General features: G+C 44.2%; 1 protein-coding gene across 7 annotated transcripts in view; it reads right to left on the minus strand.

Annotated features, from left to right (window-relative positions):
* HELZ2 (helicase with zinc finger 2) overlaps positions 1-14007 on the minus strand; it is a 117907-nt gene extending 103900 nt beyond the window's left edge. For 2 of the 7 annotated variants that reach the window (XM_085619591.1, XM_085619588.1), the window contains exons 1-2: positions 13481-14007; positions 4701-5921 (exon numbers count right to left, since the gene is read on the minus strand). In XM_085619591.1, the coding sequence (XP_085475717.1) occupies positions 4701-5698 (998 nt within the window). In that variant the 5' untranslated portion in view covers positions 5699-5921; positions 13481-14007. Of the gene's footprint in view, positions 1-4700; positions 5922-7711; positions 7923-13454 lie in introns of those variants that run through there. The other 5 variants (XM_085619589.1, XM_085619592.1, XM_085619593.1 and 2 more) reach the window with 5 other exon arrangements.
* Between the last annotated feature and the right edge of the window lie 4770 nt (positions 14008-18777).

Consider the following 18777-nt stretch of genomic DNA (forward strand, 5'->3'; position numbering starts at 1 on the left):
CACAGACAGGGTTGCCACCAGTAATTGGGAAAAAGGCTTTTAATCGATTTATAATACCTGAATGAAAAGTTTAATTGCGCGATTATTTAAAATCATTTGCAATATTCCAAAGACAGTGCAATCATGTATTCCCTTTTTAAATTCAGCACTTTGCTTAATATTTAAGAGAAATAGTAAAAGGTGTAGCCCCATTAAACACACCGCTTGACAACCAGCAGAACGAGTGGTGCGCGCCACAGCGAGCGATCAGTTTTCAATTATGGCGCCCGTGTCTGGGCACGATAATTGAAAACCGATGTCGGCGTGCGGGTAACAGACACGTATAGGCCATGGGTGGAGCAACGCGACCGCATTTGGCCTATTGCGTGCTGTCTTTCTGAAAAAGACGACCACAAACGCCAATACCGTGGACCAAAAGGAATCGAATACGCACGAGCGTGTGCGATTCCAGGGTCTGTTTTGGAACCCTCCACAAAAGGACTCTCGCCTGCGAGAGCAGTGCTGTGCACTGCATCGCTAGGCGCGAGACCTAAAAAAAGCACCTAACCCTTTGACTTGACAGCACTTTACCTACATGGTTTGCTATATGTTCGGAATTGCTGCGATAACTAGACATAATTTTCCCTAGAAAGTGATATGATTTAACCCTCTAGTTTGAGAGCCCAAACGCCAGGAGGAGTGAATATTTTTACACGCTTTTTTCCCTGAAACCATAATATTTTGTTTTCCAAGAAGTTGATCTTTACGTTGATAATATTGAAGAGTGGCCAATTAGCTGCTTAGAACCTTTCAGCGTAAGGTCGAAGATCACTTTATGCAAATGATATTGTAGACAGGTTAAAGAGGGACCTACAGTGCTTGGTGCAAAACCTGTGACTTTTGCTATGAAGCTGGGACGATCATGTATTTAGAACGAAAATAACAAAGGGCCAAGTAAACTACCTTGCTTCAGACAATTTTTTGTAGGGAAATCTATGGATAGGCCCCGATCACCTCTGCTCAGAACTTTACACCTGGTTGAAGAGTGCAAAGCAATGATTAAAAGTAGTTAGAATGGAGAGTTTAGATAGCTTCTTCCACAGCTTCTTCCACAGTGTTGGACAAACAACCTTAAAGGGTGTGGAGAAGCCTATAAAATGTGCCGTATACTGAGGAGCCCCTGGTTGTTACATATTTTTCCATTTAGGAGCTGCAAAGCAGTAATATTATATACTGGGCCATGGCATTCCCTGAAGCCAGTTTATTCCAACGGGGTGATCTTACTGCTCTGTACCCAGGTATTAAGGTGATCTAACAGGCACTTACTAAATACCTTGCCAACTGTTTAAGAGAGCGATTTGACGTTGGCAGGTTGGTTTCAATTCCCTTTTTTTTGCAGTGATAGGACGACACTTCCAACTCACGAGGAGGGGACTCTACCTTTACGATAGCAATATTTAAAAACTGGGTGAAGAATTGTGGCCAGAGGGTGGCCTCTTGTTTAATTACAAAAAATGGGACCTCGTCAGGGCACAGTGCACCGGAGAATCAGTGCTTTGATTGAGGACTCCGTTTCACTCACCGAGAAGCCTCTAAATGCCTGGGTGAAATTTAAAATGACGCTGGCATAATTACCGGAATTTCGCATTAAGTGAAATTCCCTAAATTGAGCCTTTATGTGAGTTTGTGTAATTATATACATATATTTTCCTAGTTTCTGGAACCCAAGCTGGGGGCCGGACACTATGGGTCCGCTCACAACTTCCACTGAGAAAGTTAAAAACCTGGGAGTGATAATAGATGACAGACTTAATTTTGGGGTTCAAGTCAATGCATTGGCCTCTGCCACATCTTATGTCCTAAGGACATGTAAGAAAATATTGCCTTTCCTGCCAAAGGACAGCCAGCATTTGGTGATCACCTCACTGATTACATCAAGGTTAGACTATAGCAATAGTCTATATCTTAACATTCAGGAGCGTTTTGTGCGTAAACTCCCAACTCCTGCAGAACGCGGCGGCTAGAGTGCGTTCAGATATACCCCAATTTGCTTCAGTCTCCAGTTAAATCTGTAGACTTCACTGGCTACCTGTACAAAAACAAGTGCAGTTTAAATCACTCTGCATGGTTTTTAAGGCTTTACAAGGCATAGGACCAGACAATTTGAGGTGGCAGTTTCAGTGGTATGTGCCCAATAGACCTCTGCGCTCTCTGGGAGCAAAATTGGTGATAGTACCTCCTACAAAAAAAGCCAGGTGAGGAGGTAAAAGTTTTAGCGTTTGTGCGGCTAAAGCTTCGAATGATCTTCCTTTCCACCTGAGGAATTGCTCGGATTTACTTGAATTCAGGAAGGCCTTAAAAACCTGGCTTTATGACTAATTACTTCATCCTGGTTTTAACTGCAGTGCTTTCTGGAGTACTCTAGCTAGCGCCAGGACACCTCAAGGTAACAGTTGCGCTTTACAAATCTCCTAACATTAACATATTGTAATAAATAATTACCGTAAACGTGGAGTTCACTATAAAAAATGACCACAATCACACGAGAAGAACAGAACGCAAATGGCAGACTGTGGCGCTGTAATTTAAATGCATTCTTGTGCCAAAAGCGGACCAGAGGATGCATGTCACACTCAAATATAGCATGAAATTAATGATTTACAGTCCACATAAATTTGCAATCATTTCAAGGAATTACAAGAAAGTAAAACTGGAAAAATGTCATACACCCCTACTCACTACCCTGGGAGTAAAGCGAGGAAATATTTGTACTGGAACTGGTTTACAGATCCATGGTAGGACAGGACATCAGTGGTAAACAACCTCAGTCACCACCTTGGGGCTCAGTAGCCCCTTTGTGTCCTGTGGTACAAACGGGCCAACAATATGTATCGTGAAGGTAATTTATTGTGAATGTGAAGAGACGGTGGGGCTGCAAGTAAAAAAGTGACTGAAATGAAACATGGGGGAAGATGGCGCTACAAATAGTGTTCAGCTGACGAGTAGGTTGGGCGGGGGGGGGGGGGGGGGGGGGGGGTCTATGGTGGGTGTAGGATGTACACAGTAGAGTAGGATTACTACAAAAGCCTTAAGCAGTTCCCTTCGCCCATGCCCTGCCAAAGACTTCAACCAATCACATGGGGCCAACATCTATGCTCTTCGATAAGCATGTTCCTTTTTAGGTCTGCCTTGACAGTGCAACAATCCACAAGATGTAGCGATACCAATTCTGAAAACCTACTGTGGGCTTTGACTCCACTCAGTTAAGAATTATTCTCTCACCTCAAAATATTTGGTGTATAATTCCGCCTTTTCCAAAGGGTTTACACTGGAATTGATGGACTTTTTTTCTCAAAAATCTGGTTAACCATCATCCTTTTCGTTACATTCAATTTCTTGTCTCCTATAAGTATTCAATAGAGAAAGCAATCTTTTCTTGCTACCTTTGCCTATTGTTGGCAAAGCAGCCTTTAATGTAATAAACAGTATCATCCCTGCACAGCATGTAAAAAGCATTAGTGAATGTATTTGTTTAGTTGCATTGGCATATTAAAGGCCATGCCCAATGTCTTTTCCATTGTTTGATATGAACAGTGTATTCAAAGGATTGTCATTGAAGAACATTCAAGAAAGTCAAGCAGTTGCTGCTCAAAACAATAAAAAATATTGAACAGCAGCAGTCAGTTCCAAATACTCGATTTCTGAAAATCCACCATTCATGACCCCATAGTTTGTGGGCATCATAAAACTGCACAAAACACTTGTGAAGGTAAAAAGGTCATTCATAAACCATAAGAATTGGCATCACAACAGATTACGCACATAAAGGAAAAAGAGGAAAAAAGCGAAGGTGGGCACAGGGAAAGGTTGTGGTAAGATATCTATAGCAAGGCAAAATAGCTGTTGGGTAAGTTTGGGAGGCCATATCAGCAAAAGATGATAGATATGGTAATGGACTGGAAATGGCCCAAGAGCTGAAGCCCACAATAGCACATCCAGCCCGAGTATTGCTTTAGAACAATTCGAACCTTGCTTTAAGCAGAGAAAAAAGGCAATACATATAGATTACTGACTGCAAAAATCTAGGCGAAACTTGAATCCAGTTAAGAATTTTATGAACCGGACTATCTACTAATAGGTTGGGTCGTAAAAATTCTAATTCAGTGTAGGTCATAATATCCAACTCGGGACTTGGTAACTTTATGATGTTTTTTGCGATTGATTAAGGTCTCAAAATATTGATATATCACATGCCCATTTGGTATTTAGAAGGGACACCCAAATCATTCCTCTTCCAGATACTAATACAATATGTGGTCGCAATCCCATTTTAGGAGCCGGTGAAAGTTTACAAAGGGAGTGTTTATGGAAGTAAAAACACTGTATACATCTGGCCCCAAGTGCTTAAAGAGAATGAGCTCAGCATGAGAGGATGAATTTAATGCAGCAGTGTACCTCACGAATAGCAGGTAGCAATCCAAGGAGGAAAGAGGTGGGGGCATGCATAGAGTGCTAAATGGGCCAGACGGTCCTCACCGCTTCTACAAAACATAGGAATGATCTGAAAACCCATTTTCAAGGTATGCAGTTAGTTTCAGACCAAGTCATGCTCCACAGTTTACTCCTAGGAAAAGCGGTTAAGGGGTAACAAAATTTCAATTAGCCATTACAAGTTATTACCATACAGTAATATATAGAGGTTTTATGCTATACTCCCTCACCTTCGACAGAGTGCAAAGCTGATCTTCCCACATGGGGGACTGCGGTACTCCCACACAGTCAGCGTGTCGTCTGACATCATCTGTGTGTGCTCCAGTGATGCACAGTGGCGCTCAAAATTCTCCTGGGAGTCAGTAGTCACCAAACACACGCGACAGTAGAACACAGACTCCTCCTGTACCTCCAATTCACCAGTCAGTGGGTTTCTCAGTGGTGGCGCCAGCAAATCAGAACGTGCCAGCTGGCTATGCCGCTCTGCTCCCCAGACCATCATCTCCACCTCGCTGTGGGCATAGTTGCATCGCTTGGATCCAAGCCTGCAGGGTAGTCCACGCAGGATGAACTGACAAGGCTGCAGGTGCCGCAAGGCAGGCACAGGGCGAATCTCGCGGTAATGTGTCTTGCGACCCTCCTCGGTAAGGACATGTACCAACAGACACTCAGAAACATAATGGCTTTGGCAAATTCCAACAGGTGGCCAGGGAGAGATTTTGGGGGGTTTGTGGTAAAAGCAAGTTTCACAAATCTCCTGGAATTGGCCTCCATACTCCTGCAGGATGTCCAAACCGGTTGCAAGGATACTCTTTGTGGGTAGGGATGCTTGCACCGTCTTTTGCTGCGGCTGCAGAAGCCTTAAACGCAGGTCATTGCGGTGCAGGTTTAGGTCTTTCTCAATGGTCCACACCAAAACCTCCTCTTTACTCCAGGCAAACGTACATCTGTTTCTGTGTCTTTCACAGCCTGAGCCAGCCCGGTAGTACCAGCAGACTACATACTTGGCTGGGATGGGGTAATCCGGCCTCCGGCGGATCTCCCGCCATTGGGCAGTTCTGGAGCCCTTCTTCTGGGCTAGGAGGGTCAAAGCAGTGCATTTGTGGTTCCAGGGCCGCAGGACGAAGGTGATCTCATCCTGTCTCACACTGCACACAGAGCAGACAAGTCGCAGCTCCAGCTGACTCTGAAGTGTTTCCAGTGAGCCCAGTCCATTGCAATAGGCCATTGCACACCCAAAAAAAATATATATATATAGAGTTGATAAAAAAAAAACTTACTAAAAACCTACAGCTGCAAAATTCGGACGGCGACAGTCAGACTGGTCCAGTAGCATGGACGTTTAGACAAGTCCTGAGGAAAGTAACCGAATGAAGGAGCACCATCAGCAAAGTCATACCACTCCGAAATCAGCCGACTCAGGGTTGACCAATAAAATTCAGTCTGGAAACCTGGAACACAAAACATAATAGTTATACATAATACATTGAAACTGCATATTACACATGCCCACCAGTGACAAGATTTGCCCATAGCTAAAGCTGGATAGTGTGGCATGGCAGACCAACTACCTTACAGGAAAATCAGACAATGAATCACTAGACTGGAACAGTCAGACCGCATGCAAGACTACAATGGAGTCAATAAGCTGAATATTTAAAAAACTGGTGTGTTAAATCTCCAGAACTTTCCTATAGGCAAGTGTTGTATTGGCTTTTTGCTTCTGCAGATAAAATAGCAGAAATTGTGGCCAAAATTGGCATAACATAAGGTGCCCAGATTGACACACTTTTCGTTTTTTTTAAACTAGTTTTTCCTACTACTCATGTTGGGTTCGTGTAACACTACCCTTTTCCAAAATCTACCCATATCATTCTACACGATCTGATGTCTCTCCATAGCACATTACTCGAATGCTAATTTTGCCTTATGAACGTCTTGCCGCTTATTTTTTTGGTCTCACCTACAGATAGCCCTTAAACATTAAAATATATATGTATGGTGTGCTTTGGTCAACTCCTTTGCTGTTCATTGGGGGAGTTTCTCATCTAGCTCATTTCACTGCTTTTTGTTTGATGGCTTTCTTTATTTCTTTATTTCAGCCTCTGGAGCATGTTTTCTTTACAATGTTTCCAACTGAAGTCGCATGTATCCTTCCACTGGCAACATCATGGAACCATTTTTTTATTTGACTTTTAGAAATCCAGGAGAAAGCATATTTTCTTTGCTGTATTCCTCGTTACTTCCCCCTTCACGGTCCATTTAAAAAACATACAACTTTTTGCCGAAGGCCTGCCAGCCGCATACTGTTAGAGGAATTTACAGTCATCTACCAATAGTTGATTAAATTTGCAATTCATTGCAAATTTAGCATCAGCGCTTTGAGACACATGGTGATACCAGGGGCATTCTAGGAATGCGTTTTCTTGAGATAACTCCAAACAAATATTGAAATAGTATTTTCTCAAAAGTTAATACTTTCCAAAAAGGATCTCCGTTGCATGCAAGTGTTGTCACATCACAAAGGATGCAGAACCACTACCGTTTGTCATTTATTTTTTGGCTTCTGTCAAATTGGACAAGCACTAGCAAAACCAATAGCTCACTTCTTGTTTTGAAAAAGGCGCGACCGATTGGCTTTGCCAATGCTCGCTCATTGTCATCTACAATGCTCACATACTTTCATTTTTAAATTGGAAATATATTCTGCGGCTGATGAGGCTTCATCCTGTCCCCCTCCACCCTATGCTACTGTTCCTCATCCAGTCCCTCTTGTTTGTATAACCATCCCTTCCCTCCTTTGTGCGGTGGTCTAAATGACAATTTTTTTCGCCTGTTTGCACCAAATAAAACCTACCTGTATATAAATATACTGTTAGTTTGGGGTGCTCCACGGGATGGGACAGAGTACACTGGGCGAGGCGATGACTGAGCATGTAGGTGTTATTTTTACTAACCATTGCTTTCCACCTTAGGTTAGTAAATAAAGCAACCTTTCTTTTTAATGTCCTGCTTAAACCGGTTTACTTGACATTAGACTGCAGCATATGGCATTGCCTAGTGTCCAAGATTATTCAGTCCACCCACCTGACTGCTGGTGGCCCACTCCAACCATACCTCGCATCCTTGCCTCACATACAGTCAGAACCCACAAAGAGGCATGATCATCTCACTCATTAAGGATCTGCGTGACACAGCACAAAACGCCCGAGGGACTTCTCATCACCCCTATTCCACCTACCCCAACTCAAGTCAAGTCACCCCATGCTTCACTGGGTAAGTCAGCCCTAGGGGGTGGGAACTCCTGTTCCTTCCTTCTTGCCCACCAATAGCATGAAGCCTGGACAGAGCATCAATGCTTGTGCAGGATGTCCTTACTGTCCCATCCTCCTGGCTGGTGGTGGTAACCAATGGAGGAACCGCTCCCAAAATTGCGAAATCCCTTCATCCATCTGAAAAATCAATATGGCAAAGTAATTCCATTTAAAGGATTTTTTTTGTTTTTTTAAAGAAGTTTTAATGTCAAAAATCATGTTACCATTTTGTTTGAAAAGTTTACAGCAGTGTTTTAAATCAGCAAGAGTGTTCCGATAGTTTCTTATTTTAACTAAATAGCTTTGGTGCCTTGCAGTCATATAAGGAGAGAATGTTGTTTGGGGACACTTTGTGATTAGAACTTTGGAAAGGGACTCTCTCCTGTATGTTTTAATGGAGCGTCCACCCCTGCCCTCCACGCTACAAGAGTAGCAAGTTTCGGAGAATCTTTTATTTTGAGCCTTTGCCTGTGCTGCTCTAGTCTGTAAGAGAACACCAAGCGAACCACTCCATTCCGAGGGAGACTACGGCTCTCTTTTCTTTAAAACTCCCTTTTATTGACATTACTAATATATACAATAGAGTGTTAGATCAAGTGAAAAGGTGTTCGAATAAACAAGCATGACCAAGAAAAATAGACTCCGGCTATGAGCGACGCTGCAATATTTGCCAAGACCGATAAAAAATGTGTTTATATTTGAATCAGATATATCCTTCGAGGTGAGATCGGAGTTGGGGTAGTGCTGAAACATTGAAACTATTAAGTAAAGAAAACGTCCCGAAAATAAACTAAAGCAAATTAAGGGTAGACCTGAGGGCCATTTCAATCCATGTTCACTTATGCTCGCTTAGATCAGGCAGGGGCGTATGCTTGTGTCAAGAGCACAGCAAGCTCGGAACGGATCTCGACTGGAAGGGTGAAAAATCAGAACCGTGAATTAGAGGCAATGCATACCTGAGGCACTGGGTCAGTTTGATGGATCCTACTTAGATGGGAGAAGGAAAAAATCTGAACATCGGTGCATCCATTTCGCCTATATAATGAATAAAGAGCTGTTTTCATCAATCATGGTCGGAAACATGGAAAGAGCTCACTGACAGATAACACGGGAGAGGATGTAGCGTAGGGGCCAGAGCTGCTCACTTGGGAGATGGGAATCCCGGGTTCGAGTCTCCCCGGCACCGGGCAACATCCTGTGATTCTATGCAAATCACAATCTCGCCAGGTGATAAATTGTTATACACATATGCTGCAATGGTAAAAGGCAAAACCTTACGAACAAATAGTTCTACCAAAGCGGATGTTAACAGTTTTTCAGGCGCAGGAGACTGATAAGAGAAGCAGACGAGGAACAAGCATTAGTAAATGCAAGAAAATATGCTACAATCAATAGAAATGGGGTAAGTGGCACACACAGGAACCAATGAGAAGCCAGGAAAGACAGATGTCCCTTTTAAGTTTATATTAAAAACAATAGATTTCTCAAGCACAGCACAAGCACTGTGCAGGTAAAACCTAAAAAGGGGAGGAGTGTGAACCACAGTGAGAGAACATTTACACCAGACCTACCAGTATGCATCAGGGTAGCTTAAGACATCAGCTAGAAGAGGCAGTGATGGAAGAACCTGCATATTCCACAAATAACCAGACATCTAGGTAACCCACTTAAAACTGTGCAGTAGTAGTGTAGCATAAAGTAGTTTTCTTATCTTAATACAACACACCATTAGGACCCTGACTTGTTATTGTATGTCTAGTGAGTTCTGGGTCTCTAACCCTACACCACCTCCCGAGTTAGCATTGCATTGCTCTGCTTCACTACCCTCAGGAATGACCACCCTCTGGGGGTACCTAGTGCTCAGTTTTTGTTCTATTAGTAGGAGCAGCTCCAAGCCACCAGTGGTTCTTGGGTCGCAAATGGCAGTAGGAGGCCAGTCACCTCTGTGTGCTGGATAGCCCGCAAACCAGTTCCCACAATGATTACTTGTAGATGAGAATGGCACAACGGTGGGGTGTTTGTGTCATGAACAAAGCGCATTTGAATAGATAATGAAAGTTGACTGGGTTATCAGAGGTGAGTTGGATGTGTGTGGTAAAGACCACCATGTATTGACTGCAGGGATGCGTCAGTTTTGGGTTTGAACAGCGAGAGTAGCCATAGAAGAACTAGTTACTTTAAAAAAGCAGTTAACAAGTTAGTGTGAAGCGTGGTGCCTACTGAGCAGGAAAACAACAAACTACAAGATCTGACAAACTGCTTGAATTAATCTCAGCCACTGGTGAATGCCCTAGCTGCATTTCAGTCCATCGTTTTTCTGCCCACCAAACCACAGTAGACAGAGGCCTGCATTATGCAAATGGATCCTGACCCTGCTCCTCACATTCTGACATGCCACAGTATTCGAGCTAGTCCTAACTGAGGACACCCAAGTAGGTTGAGACCAGTTTGTGGTTGCTTGTGTTTCTGTCTAAAGGGGGCCGGACTGGCAGTTGAGGCTTGACTGTTCCTATTGGAGCAGAACCAAGCCCGATTGACTTATGGTGGGTCTCCGTATGGTGTGGCATAGTGGGTAAAAACTGTCTGGAATGTGACCCTGAGCGATTGCCAGTAGTTGAGTTTAATGCAAGCATTCCTTCCACCACCTTGTTTTTCTGGGGGCAAAGAAGTCAGCCTTTCTGGCCCTGTGGGAGAACAGCTTAAAGACAGGCAATGCAATCTTGACATTTACACATCCAAATAGTTACAGCCTTATGCTAGGTGCAGTACCGGCTGCAGATCATCTGTAGCGCTGAGTGTGTTGCTCTAAATGGCAAAGTTACGCCCAGACATGGGTCTCGACTTCCCTGTGCCTTAGGGATGAAGTGACACCTCATTCAAACAGCATCCCAGAAAGTGGGCACCTCTAATCAGCATTGCGATACTTCAATTATTTTTATTATTATTACGCCTCATGAATGGCACAGCAGAGAAATATTTGGGAGTCTTCAGTGGTTTTGAAAAGTGATGAAATGGAAAGATTACTACAAACAAACAAGTAAGCCTTTAAATTTGCAGTGTCCATGACTAATATAATACGGAGAACACGACAGACAAGGTTACGGCATTAAAAACACAGGAGAACTATCCAGAGGCCTGTGGAGAATCTTAAAGCCCTAAGAGTGACACCATAATAAAATCAGTCCGCAGAAAGCGAGTGTGTGAACGGGAGACTGAGCTGAGGACCGAACCGTGTGGCATCGGCAAAGTAGGAGCTCGTAATAATACTATTAATGTTACCTGAATTATTATCAGAGGTGGGTGGCAGTGCAGACAATAAGTTTCATTACTATCATCATTTAAAGCGTGTTGCAGGGACAAAGTGGAAGCCTTCTAAAGCAATGATTACCAAACTAGAAATGATTCTCAAACTTTTTAGAACCATGACCCACTCTTTAGAACAAACTTTTGTGACCCACCTACCTTAAAAGGATATGATGCCGACGATTTTTTTATGTAAATAAAACATTGTGTGGTAGCGCAATGTCATTTACAGATAGCAAATTTTGCACTGAAATGGGCACTAAATTTGCACAGACATACAACTTTACTGATAAAACGATGCAGCATACAAGTGATAACATGTAGATATGGGTTTTCTGTGAATATTTATCATTTGTGCATCACAAACTAAGTGTCTTGATCCTATTAAAATCTTTGTTTCCAGCACACTTCAGAATTACAAACAACTGCTTACTTTTTCCTTCCCTAACTGTTGAATGCATACATTTCATTTACAGCTATATACATACTGTTGTGTATTGCAAAAAATAAAAACCTACACGCCCATATAATGCACTTTAAAAAACTCCTCTCACTTTGCAGTCAGAAAAGAAAAGTAAACACCAATCCCCATGTTAAATGAATAAAGCAGACTGGCATAAAACACACTGGTTAAACACAGAATTTAAAGGCATCTTTATTAATTGCTCCAACTTTCACAACTCACCAAATGTGACAGCAGCAAAGAGGATGGCATCTATTGTGAGATTAGTGCTTTCATTAATATTCCTGCTGTACATTATAAGGATATTGCAAGTCAGAGGAGTTCTAGAACCATATAGAGGAACAATTTATTCGGCCTCGCTCCTTTTTAGGGTTAAGGAACTCAGAGGCGATTTGCAATATTCTTATACCGTACACCAGGGGGTACTTAATCCCATATAATATATGATCACTATCACCTTTCCCACAACCAACTTAAAACCTTGGTGCGTTGCCCTTTCATATGAAACAGTGAGTATGTTTGCAAAATAAAGAATGAAAATAAAACCTCTAGTGCAAAATTAAACACATCAAAACCCTGTTAGATAATTGTTGCAAACAGATATTAGAAACAGCTCAATTCAAGTCAGTATCTTGGAACATGTAGAAACATACAGAAATATTACGGCTTTTCTCTGTCTAAAAAGTGCAAAAAATAAACACTCCCTATCTGCTTGTAATTGTAAGCTATTAAAATAGGGATAACAGAATCCCATGCAATATATATAGAATTACAGATGGGTAACTGAATTACAGGGATGTTTTTCACCAAGAGTTTCAGAGTGACATAAAATAGACAACATGAGCTCAGCTTGTTTTCTATTAATGTCACTTAGAACCTCAAGGTAAAAAACATCCTCACATTTCACTTTTCACCGGCAGAGTGATAACATGCATAACATGGTCTTTTATGTATCCCTGTCCAAAAGGGGAAAACTCTTTACCTACCCACTTGACCAAGCTCCACCACCTTCCCTACCCCTCCTGCAGTTGTGCTTTCTGCTTTCAGTCAAAGGAGACAGGCAGCACTACAATGACAGGCTCTCAGAGAGACCCCTCAGCCTGCCCTGAAAGGCCTGTATGACATCACAACAGTGGGTAAATCATACATGGCAACACTTTAGAACAGCAAAGTGGGAGATTTTGGAAAATAAATGGTGGGGGGGGGGGTATTTTCCTCATCGAAGCAGAGGCAATTTCAGGAAGGAGACCGTTAAAATAAATCAATTATTGGCTTCAAAAATCGGGAGCCTCCTGACTGAACCGGGTCTATTGGCATTTTATTTATTTAATGTATATTTATTTAATGCAGTTTTATACAGCCCAAACTTTACCGAAAGAAGTCAAAGCGCTTTACAACAGAACCAAGTAAGTTACAAAAGGTACACGTATGTATGGCAACGATTTTTTTATCAACTGTTGCTTTGTCATAGCAGTGAGTTTTGAGATTTAGAAAGTGAAATAAACTAGAGAGCCATACATAAAATAAAGTCTGAATGACAATGATTATTTAAATGTGGCAGCGTGGTTAGTATTAAAGTTTTATTTTTATATGTCTGAATGCATAAAGTGGAAAAGTTCTATCACAATTAAAATAGTAAAAGCTCTAATTATTAATACAAGTGTGCAATCGGGAGGGGGGGCAGTCTGCAGGGGGAACACTGTGGTATTAAGGGTGTATGGCCAGGTGAGCAACAGTTAAGGGCTGTACAAGGAGGGGGGGAGAGAGCCAGTGACCGATTAAGATCCTAGCATCAGGTGCGAAGAATGAAAGGTGGAACCTTTGTAAGGGCTCGAGGGCTGCACCAGGGGACGGGGCTCTCTTCTCCCCATGGCTTCCCCTCTGTTTTCAAGTTCTCTCTGTACCTCCACTCCCGCGTGTGGGGCTGTACCTGCTCTTCTCTCCTGGTCTCGGATCCTCGTGGTCCCTGGTTGCTCCGCCGCCTCAGTCTCTCGCAGCTCCTGTGCTCCGGTCCCTCCTGCTCGTCATTTATACCAGCGGCTCCCTCCTTCTGACGGGAGCAGTTTCGTTTCTGCCGCTTTTGAAAGTTCCCAGGCAGGCATCTCCAGGAAATTACATCAGAGAGCGAGAGCCGGGCCCAGCCAGACGTGGAGGCCGGCCTCCCGGAGCCGAAGGCCGGCCCCAAAAGGCTTAGTCCGGCCTCCTGCGAGTCACGCCCGGCCCCCTCCGACCCACCCCTAGAACTCCGGCCTCCGGCCCACCCCGCAAGCCTGTCCTCGAAGCCGAACCTCTGAGCCACCAACCCATCTTCCTTTCCACAGACAGCACGAAGCGCCGCTTCCAACCAACCGCAGCCCGGCCGCCTGTCTCCGTGGCCCATAATGCAAGCCACCCACAGCCCGGCCGCATGTCGTAGAGGCCTAGCCTCCGAGCCAAAGCCAGCCCGGCCCAGCCTCTGAGGACCCGTCCCTGCTGCCTCCCCCCCTGGAGCCCTGCCTCCCATTCTCGTCCACGCGGCTTCCCCGGCGGAAGACGGCTACAGGCTACCTGAGCTCGCGCTCCGAGATAACTAACTCGCCAACTCTACCGATTTAAAAGGTGCTTTCAGGCACCTGCGCCCACAAGAACTGACCACCGGCATTTTTTATTTGAAAAGGAGAGAATCATCACTCCTCTGTCATTTTTTAATGAGAGTGTATGGGGCACGTCTCAGTACCAAACCTATACTCTTGAGATAATGAGTATTTATTTCCATGTTCATATTTGTTTTCAGGTGCTGGAAGGTAGGCTGCTGCCGTTCTTGGAAAACTGAAACTAACAGTTCCTCAGAATCATCCGACTGGTTTAGATATTTTACCCAATTGGCCAGTTTTTTTTAGCAGAGATGTAAAAAAAAAAAAAGTGGGAAAAATGCTGTTCCTTTTTTAATGTAGGCTTAAAAAGGGAAATGTAAAAATAGAGCCGTTTAAAGGTATTTTAGCGCAGGTTAAAACGTTTCCAAATTAATATTAAAGTCATCTGAAATAGGATTGCCATGTTATAGTGGATTGTGCCCACATTTGAATTTAAGTAAGCTCCTGGTCATTTCAGAATCTCAAATCATAAACAAATAGCCAGGTATTTGCTTCTGAGAAAGATGACAGCCCTGTTTGCTGTTGAGGTAACTGGATTGAACCGGTTAAGAGGCAAGAAGAGAATTGTCAATAATTCTCGGTAATCGGTGTTATGTTATGAAATTTGATTTCCCGTGATGTCATTATCGAAGAGGGTTGTTGGATTTGATAAAATATCGACTTTTCCAAGGGATAGGATACTTGTTGAATTTTTGAGAGGCGAGGCTAGAAGTGCTAATATATCTCAGTGATGTATTCATCTTTTTAATTATATTGGCATGCATTAAATACTTTTTAGCAAACGATGCCTCAGAGTAACAGTTTAGCAAATCTTTTTTTTCACAATGCATACTTTTTTGTTCACATTTCATTATAGAAATAAGAAATCACCAATCTTGTGCCCAGCCTTCTGAATGTATTTCCATATAATCAAGGAGCATTTTGAGTGTATTAAAAGTCTTGAATTATTATATTTTGCAAGCCTGTACACATTTTTATATTGGAACAACAGCCAGTAATGCAGGCTAAGCTCACAGAGAACTGCCTTTTCTTAAAGCACTAGCCCTAATAGTCAAGATTTGGCATTAAAGAACCATATCTGCAGGTTTCAACAGTTTATACAAATGGAATAAAATCTTGTCCTAATGGAGGCCAGTCCTCTTTTACAGATCCATACTGTGAAACTTTAAAGTGGCAGCCAAATGGTTTGGCCTCCTTGTCTATTTGTCGAAATAAACATGTAAACTTGACTTTGATTGGAAATAATGTGTCCTGGATGTTAGAAAACAGAAACTCAACACACCTGTCAGCCCAGAAGGAGTGTGATATAATTCTGAGTGATGCCACCACTAAAAAAATCATGCATAGATGCGATCTCGCTGTTGGACTGTGCAAGCAAGTGTTCTTTTTTTTAAATGAATCATTTTCCACAAAAAGAAAACGTGGACATCAAGAGCTGCTTAATGATACATCAAATAGCAAGTGATGTCACATCAGTTCGATACAGAGGTGACTGCAATATTAATACACACACGTTTATAAACCACAAGAGGGTAGATCATTCACAGCAAGGGCGTCTTATGAGAAGGCATACTCTATGCAATGGTGTCTTGACTGTCAGAATAGGAAATGGATGCAGTGTAAGGTGAGGGGTCCTGGTTCTGGGCATCTGATTCCAGAGAGTAGATTGGCATGAAGAGGCTGTCAAATATCTTTCAGTCTAGCAGTGGGGGGTTGCAACATGGCATATACCTCACTTGTTTTGTTGGAGGAGGGCATGCTATGTAGCCCGGCCTTAATAGTGGGGCTTAGCCCGCTGCCCCAACATAATGCCATCTCTCTTTGCCAGTAGAAAAGCTACAGTGGTGAATCTGCGGGTACTCTGCAGGATGTTGGCTACAATGCCCAGAAGTGCCACCATAGGAGATTGCTCGAGAGTCGACAAAATCATGTGGGAGAGGGTGCTAAACACGTCAGTCCAGAATGTGGCGGTAGGGAGGCAGGAACAAATAAATTGGTGGAATTCTGCCTTTGTATATCTGCATTTGGGGTATAAAGAGAACCTAAAAGTGTTGATCCTACCCAGGCCAGCAAGGGTGGTATATGATCTTTGCAGAAACTGAAAGTGGAGTAACTTGTGACGATGGTTGGGGGATACCAGATTAGTCTGCGAACAGCAATAGGACCAGTCTTTGTTGGAGATAGGGAGGCCTAGGTCTTCTTCCCATTTCAGCCAAACCTTGCTGTCTTGGGTACGTTTGAGGGCCATGCAGGCACAATAAAGTTTAGCGGCCATGTAATTCCCCCCTTTGTTCAATATTACCATTGTTACAGGGTTGAAGTCGTCGGGAGCCAAGGGATGCAGGAGCTTGGTGTCCCATGCAGACGAAAAAATATGAATGTATCCATATATGTGGCATTAGCGAACCTAGTGTCCTCCACATTGGAAAGCACATGCCCATCCAAGAATAAGTCCCCTAGCGTGTGAAGTTAGTGTTGTGTCAGTGTATGATGGGCAACTTTTTTGAATGTCAAAGGCAGCCATGGATTTTGTGAGAGAGAGTAAGCACAAGGGAGTACAAATAGTAACTGCCCAGGCAGTAGCGACTGGTGTGCGGGCGGAATGGCGGGGTCTATGACGGACACTACACAAGGAAGAAAACAAGAGAAAAAAAGAACATACCTGCCGCCCGCCTCTCTTCTGCTCCGAGTTCTCGCTGCACCACAGGCTCCCAGACTTCCATGCAGCAAATCCTGATGCTGCTCTCATGGCCATGTCTGAACTGGGGTGGCGTAGTGGGCAAAAGAACGATGGATTTAACCCAGATCTCTTGACTGGGGGAGAATGTCTACATTGTCAGCATTCCGTCCATCATTTGTTTGTTGTAACGCTTTTCGCCCTAAGTGGGATGGGTATGCCCAGACGTGGGTCCCGTGCTCACTACGCCACTGGAGTCAAGCTATCCGGGCTGATGACGGCTGATAGCCAGAAACCGGTCCTAGGATGCTTGATTCCGGTCCAGGGAAGACATGGCTTGGCAGTTCGGGCTGGACTGTTTCCATGAGGCACAGGGTCAAGACTGATTTGCATATGGCCATGTCTGAACTGGGGTGGCGTAGTGGGCAAAAGAACGATGGATTTAACCCAGATCTCTTGACTGGGGGAGAATGTCTGCATTGTCAGCATTCCGTCCATCATTTGTTTGTTGTAACGCTTTTCGCCCTAAGTGGGATGGGTATGCCCAGACGTGGGTCCCGTGCTCACTACGCCACTGGAGTCAAGCTATCCTGGCTGATGATGGCTGATAGCCAGAAACCGGTCCTAGGATGCTTGATTCCGGTCCAGGGAAGACCTGGCTTGGCAGTTCGGGCTGGACTGTTCCCATGAGGCACAGGGTCAAGACTGATTTGCATATGGCCATGTCTGAACTGGGGTGGCGTAGTGAGCAAAAGAACGATGGATTTAACCCAGATCTCTTGACTGGGGGAGAATGTCTGCATTGTCAGCATTCCGTCCATCATTTGTTTGTTGTAACGCTTTTCGCCCTAAGTGGGATGGGTATGCCCAGACGTGGGTCCCGTGCTCACTACGCCACTGGAGTCAAGCTATCCGGGCTGATGACGGCTGATAGCCAGAAACCGGTCCTAGGATGCTTGATTCCGGTCCAGGGAAGACATGGCTTGGCAGTTCGGGCTGGACTGTTTCCATGAGGCACAGGGTCAAGACTGATTTGCATATGGCCATGTCTGATCTGGGGTGGCGTAGTGGGCAAAAGAACGATGGATTTAACCCAGATCTCTTGACTGGGGGAGAATGTCTGCATTGTCAGCATTCCGTCCATCATTTGTTTGTTGTAACGCTTTTCGCCCTAAGTGGGATGGGTATGCCCAGACGTGGGTCCCGTGCTCACTACGCCACTGGAGTCAAGCTATCCTGGCTGATGATGGCTGATAGCCAGAAACCGGTCCTAGGATGCTTGATTCTGGTCCAGGGAAGACCTGGCTTGGCAGTTCGGGCTGGACTGTTCCCATGAGGCACAGGGTCAAGACTGATTTGCATATGGCCATGTCTGAACTGGGGTGGCGTAGTGGGCATAAGAACGATGGATTTAACCCAGATCTCTTGACTGGGGGAGAATGTCTGCATTGTCAGCATTCCGTCCATCATTTGTTTGTTGTAACGCTTTTCGCCCTAAGTGGGATGGGTATGCCCAGACGTGGGTCCCGTGCTCACTACGCCACTGGAGTCAAGCTATCCTGGCTGATGACGGCTGATAGCCAGAAGCCGGTCCTAGGATGCTTGATTCCGGTCCAGGGAAGACATGGCTTGGCAGTTCGGGCTGGACTGTTCCCATGAGGCACAGGGTCAAGACTGATTTGCATATGGCCATGTCTGAACTGGGGTGGCGTAGTGGGCAAAAGAACGATGGATTTAACCCAGATCTCTTGACTGGGGGAGAATGTCTGCATTGTCAGCATTCCGTCCATCATTTGTTTGTTGTAACGCTTTTCGCCCTAAGTGGGATGGTTATGCCCAGACGTGGGTCCCGTGCTCACTACGCCACTGGAGTCAAGCTATCCTGGCTGATGACGGCTGATAGCCAGAAACCGGTCC

Source organism: Triturus cristatus, chromosome 7, assembly GCF_964204655.1.
Source record: "Triturus cristatus chromosome 7, aTriCri1.1, whole genome shotgun sequence".
Taxonomy (NCBI): domain Eukaryota; kingdom Metazoa; phylum Chordata; class Amphibia; order Caudata; family Salamandridae; genus Triturus; species Triturus cristatus.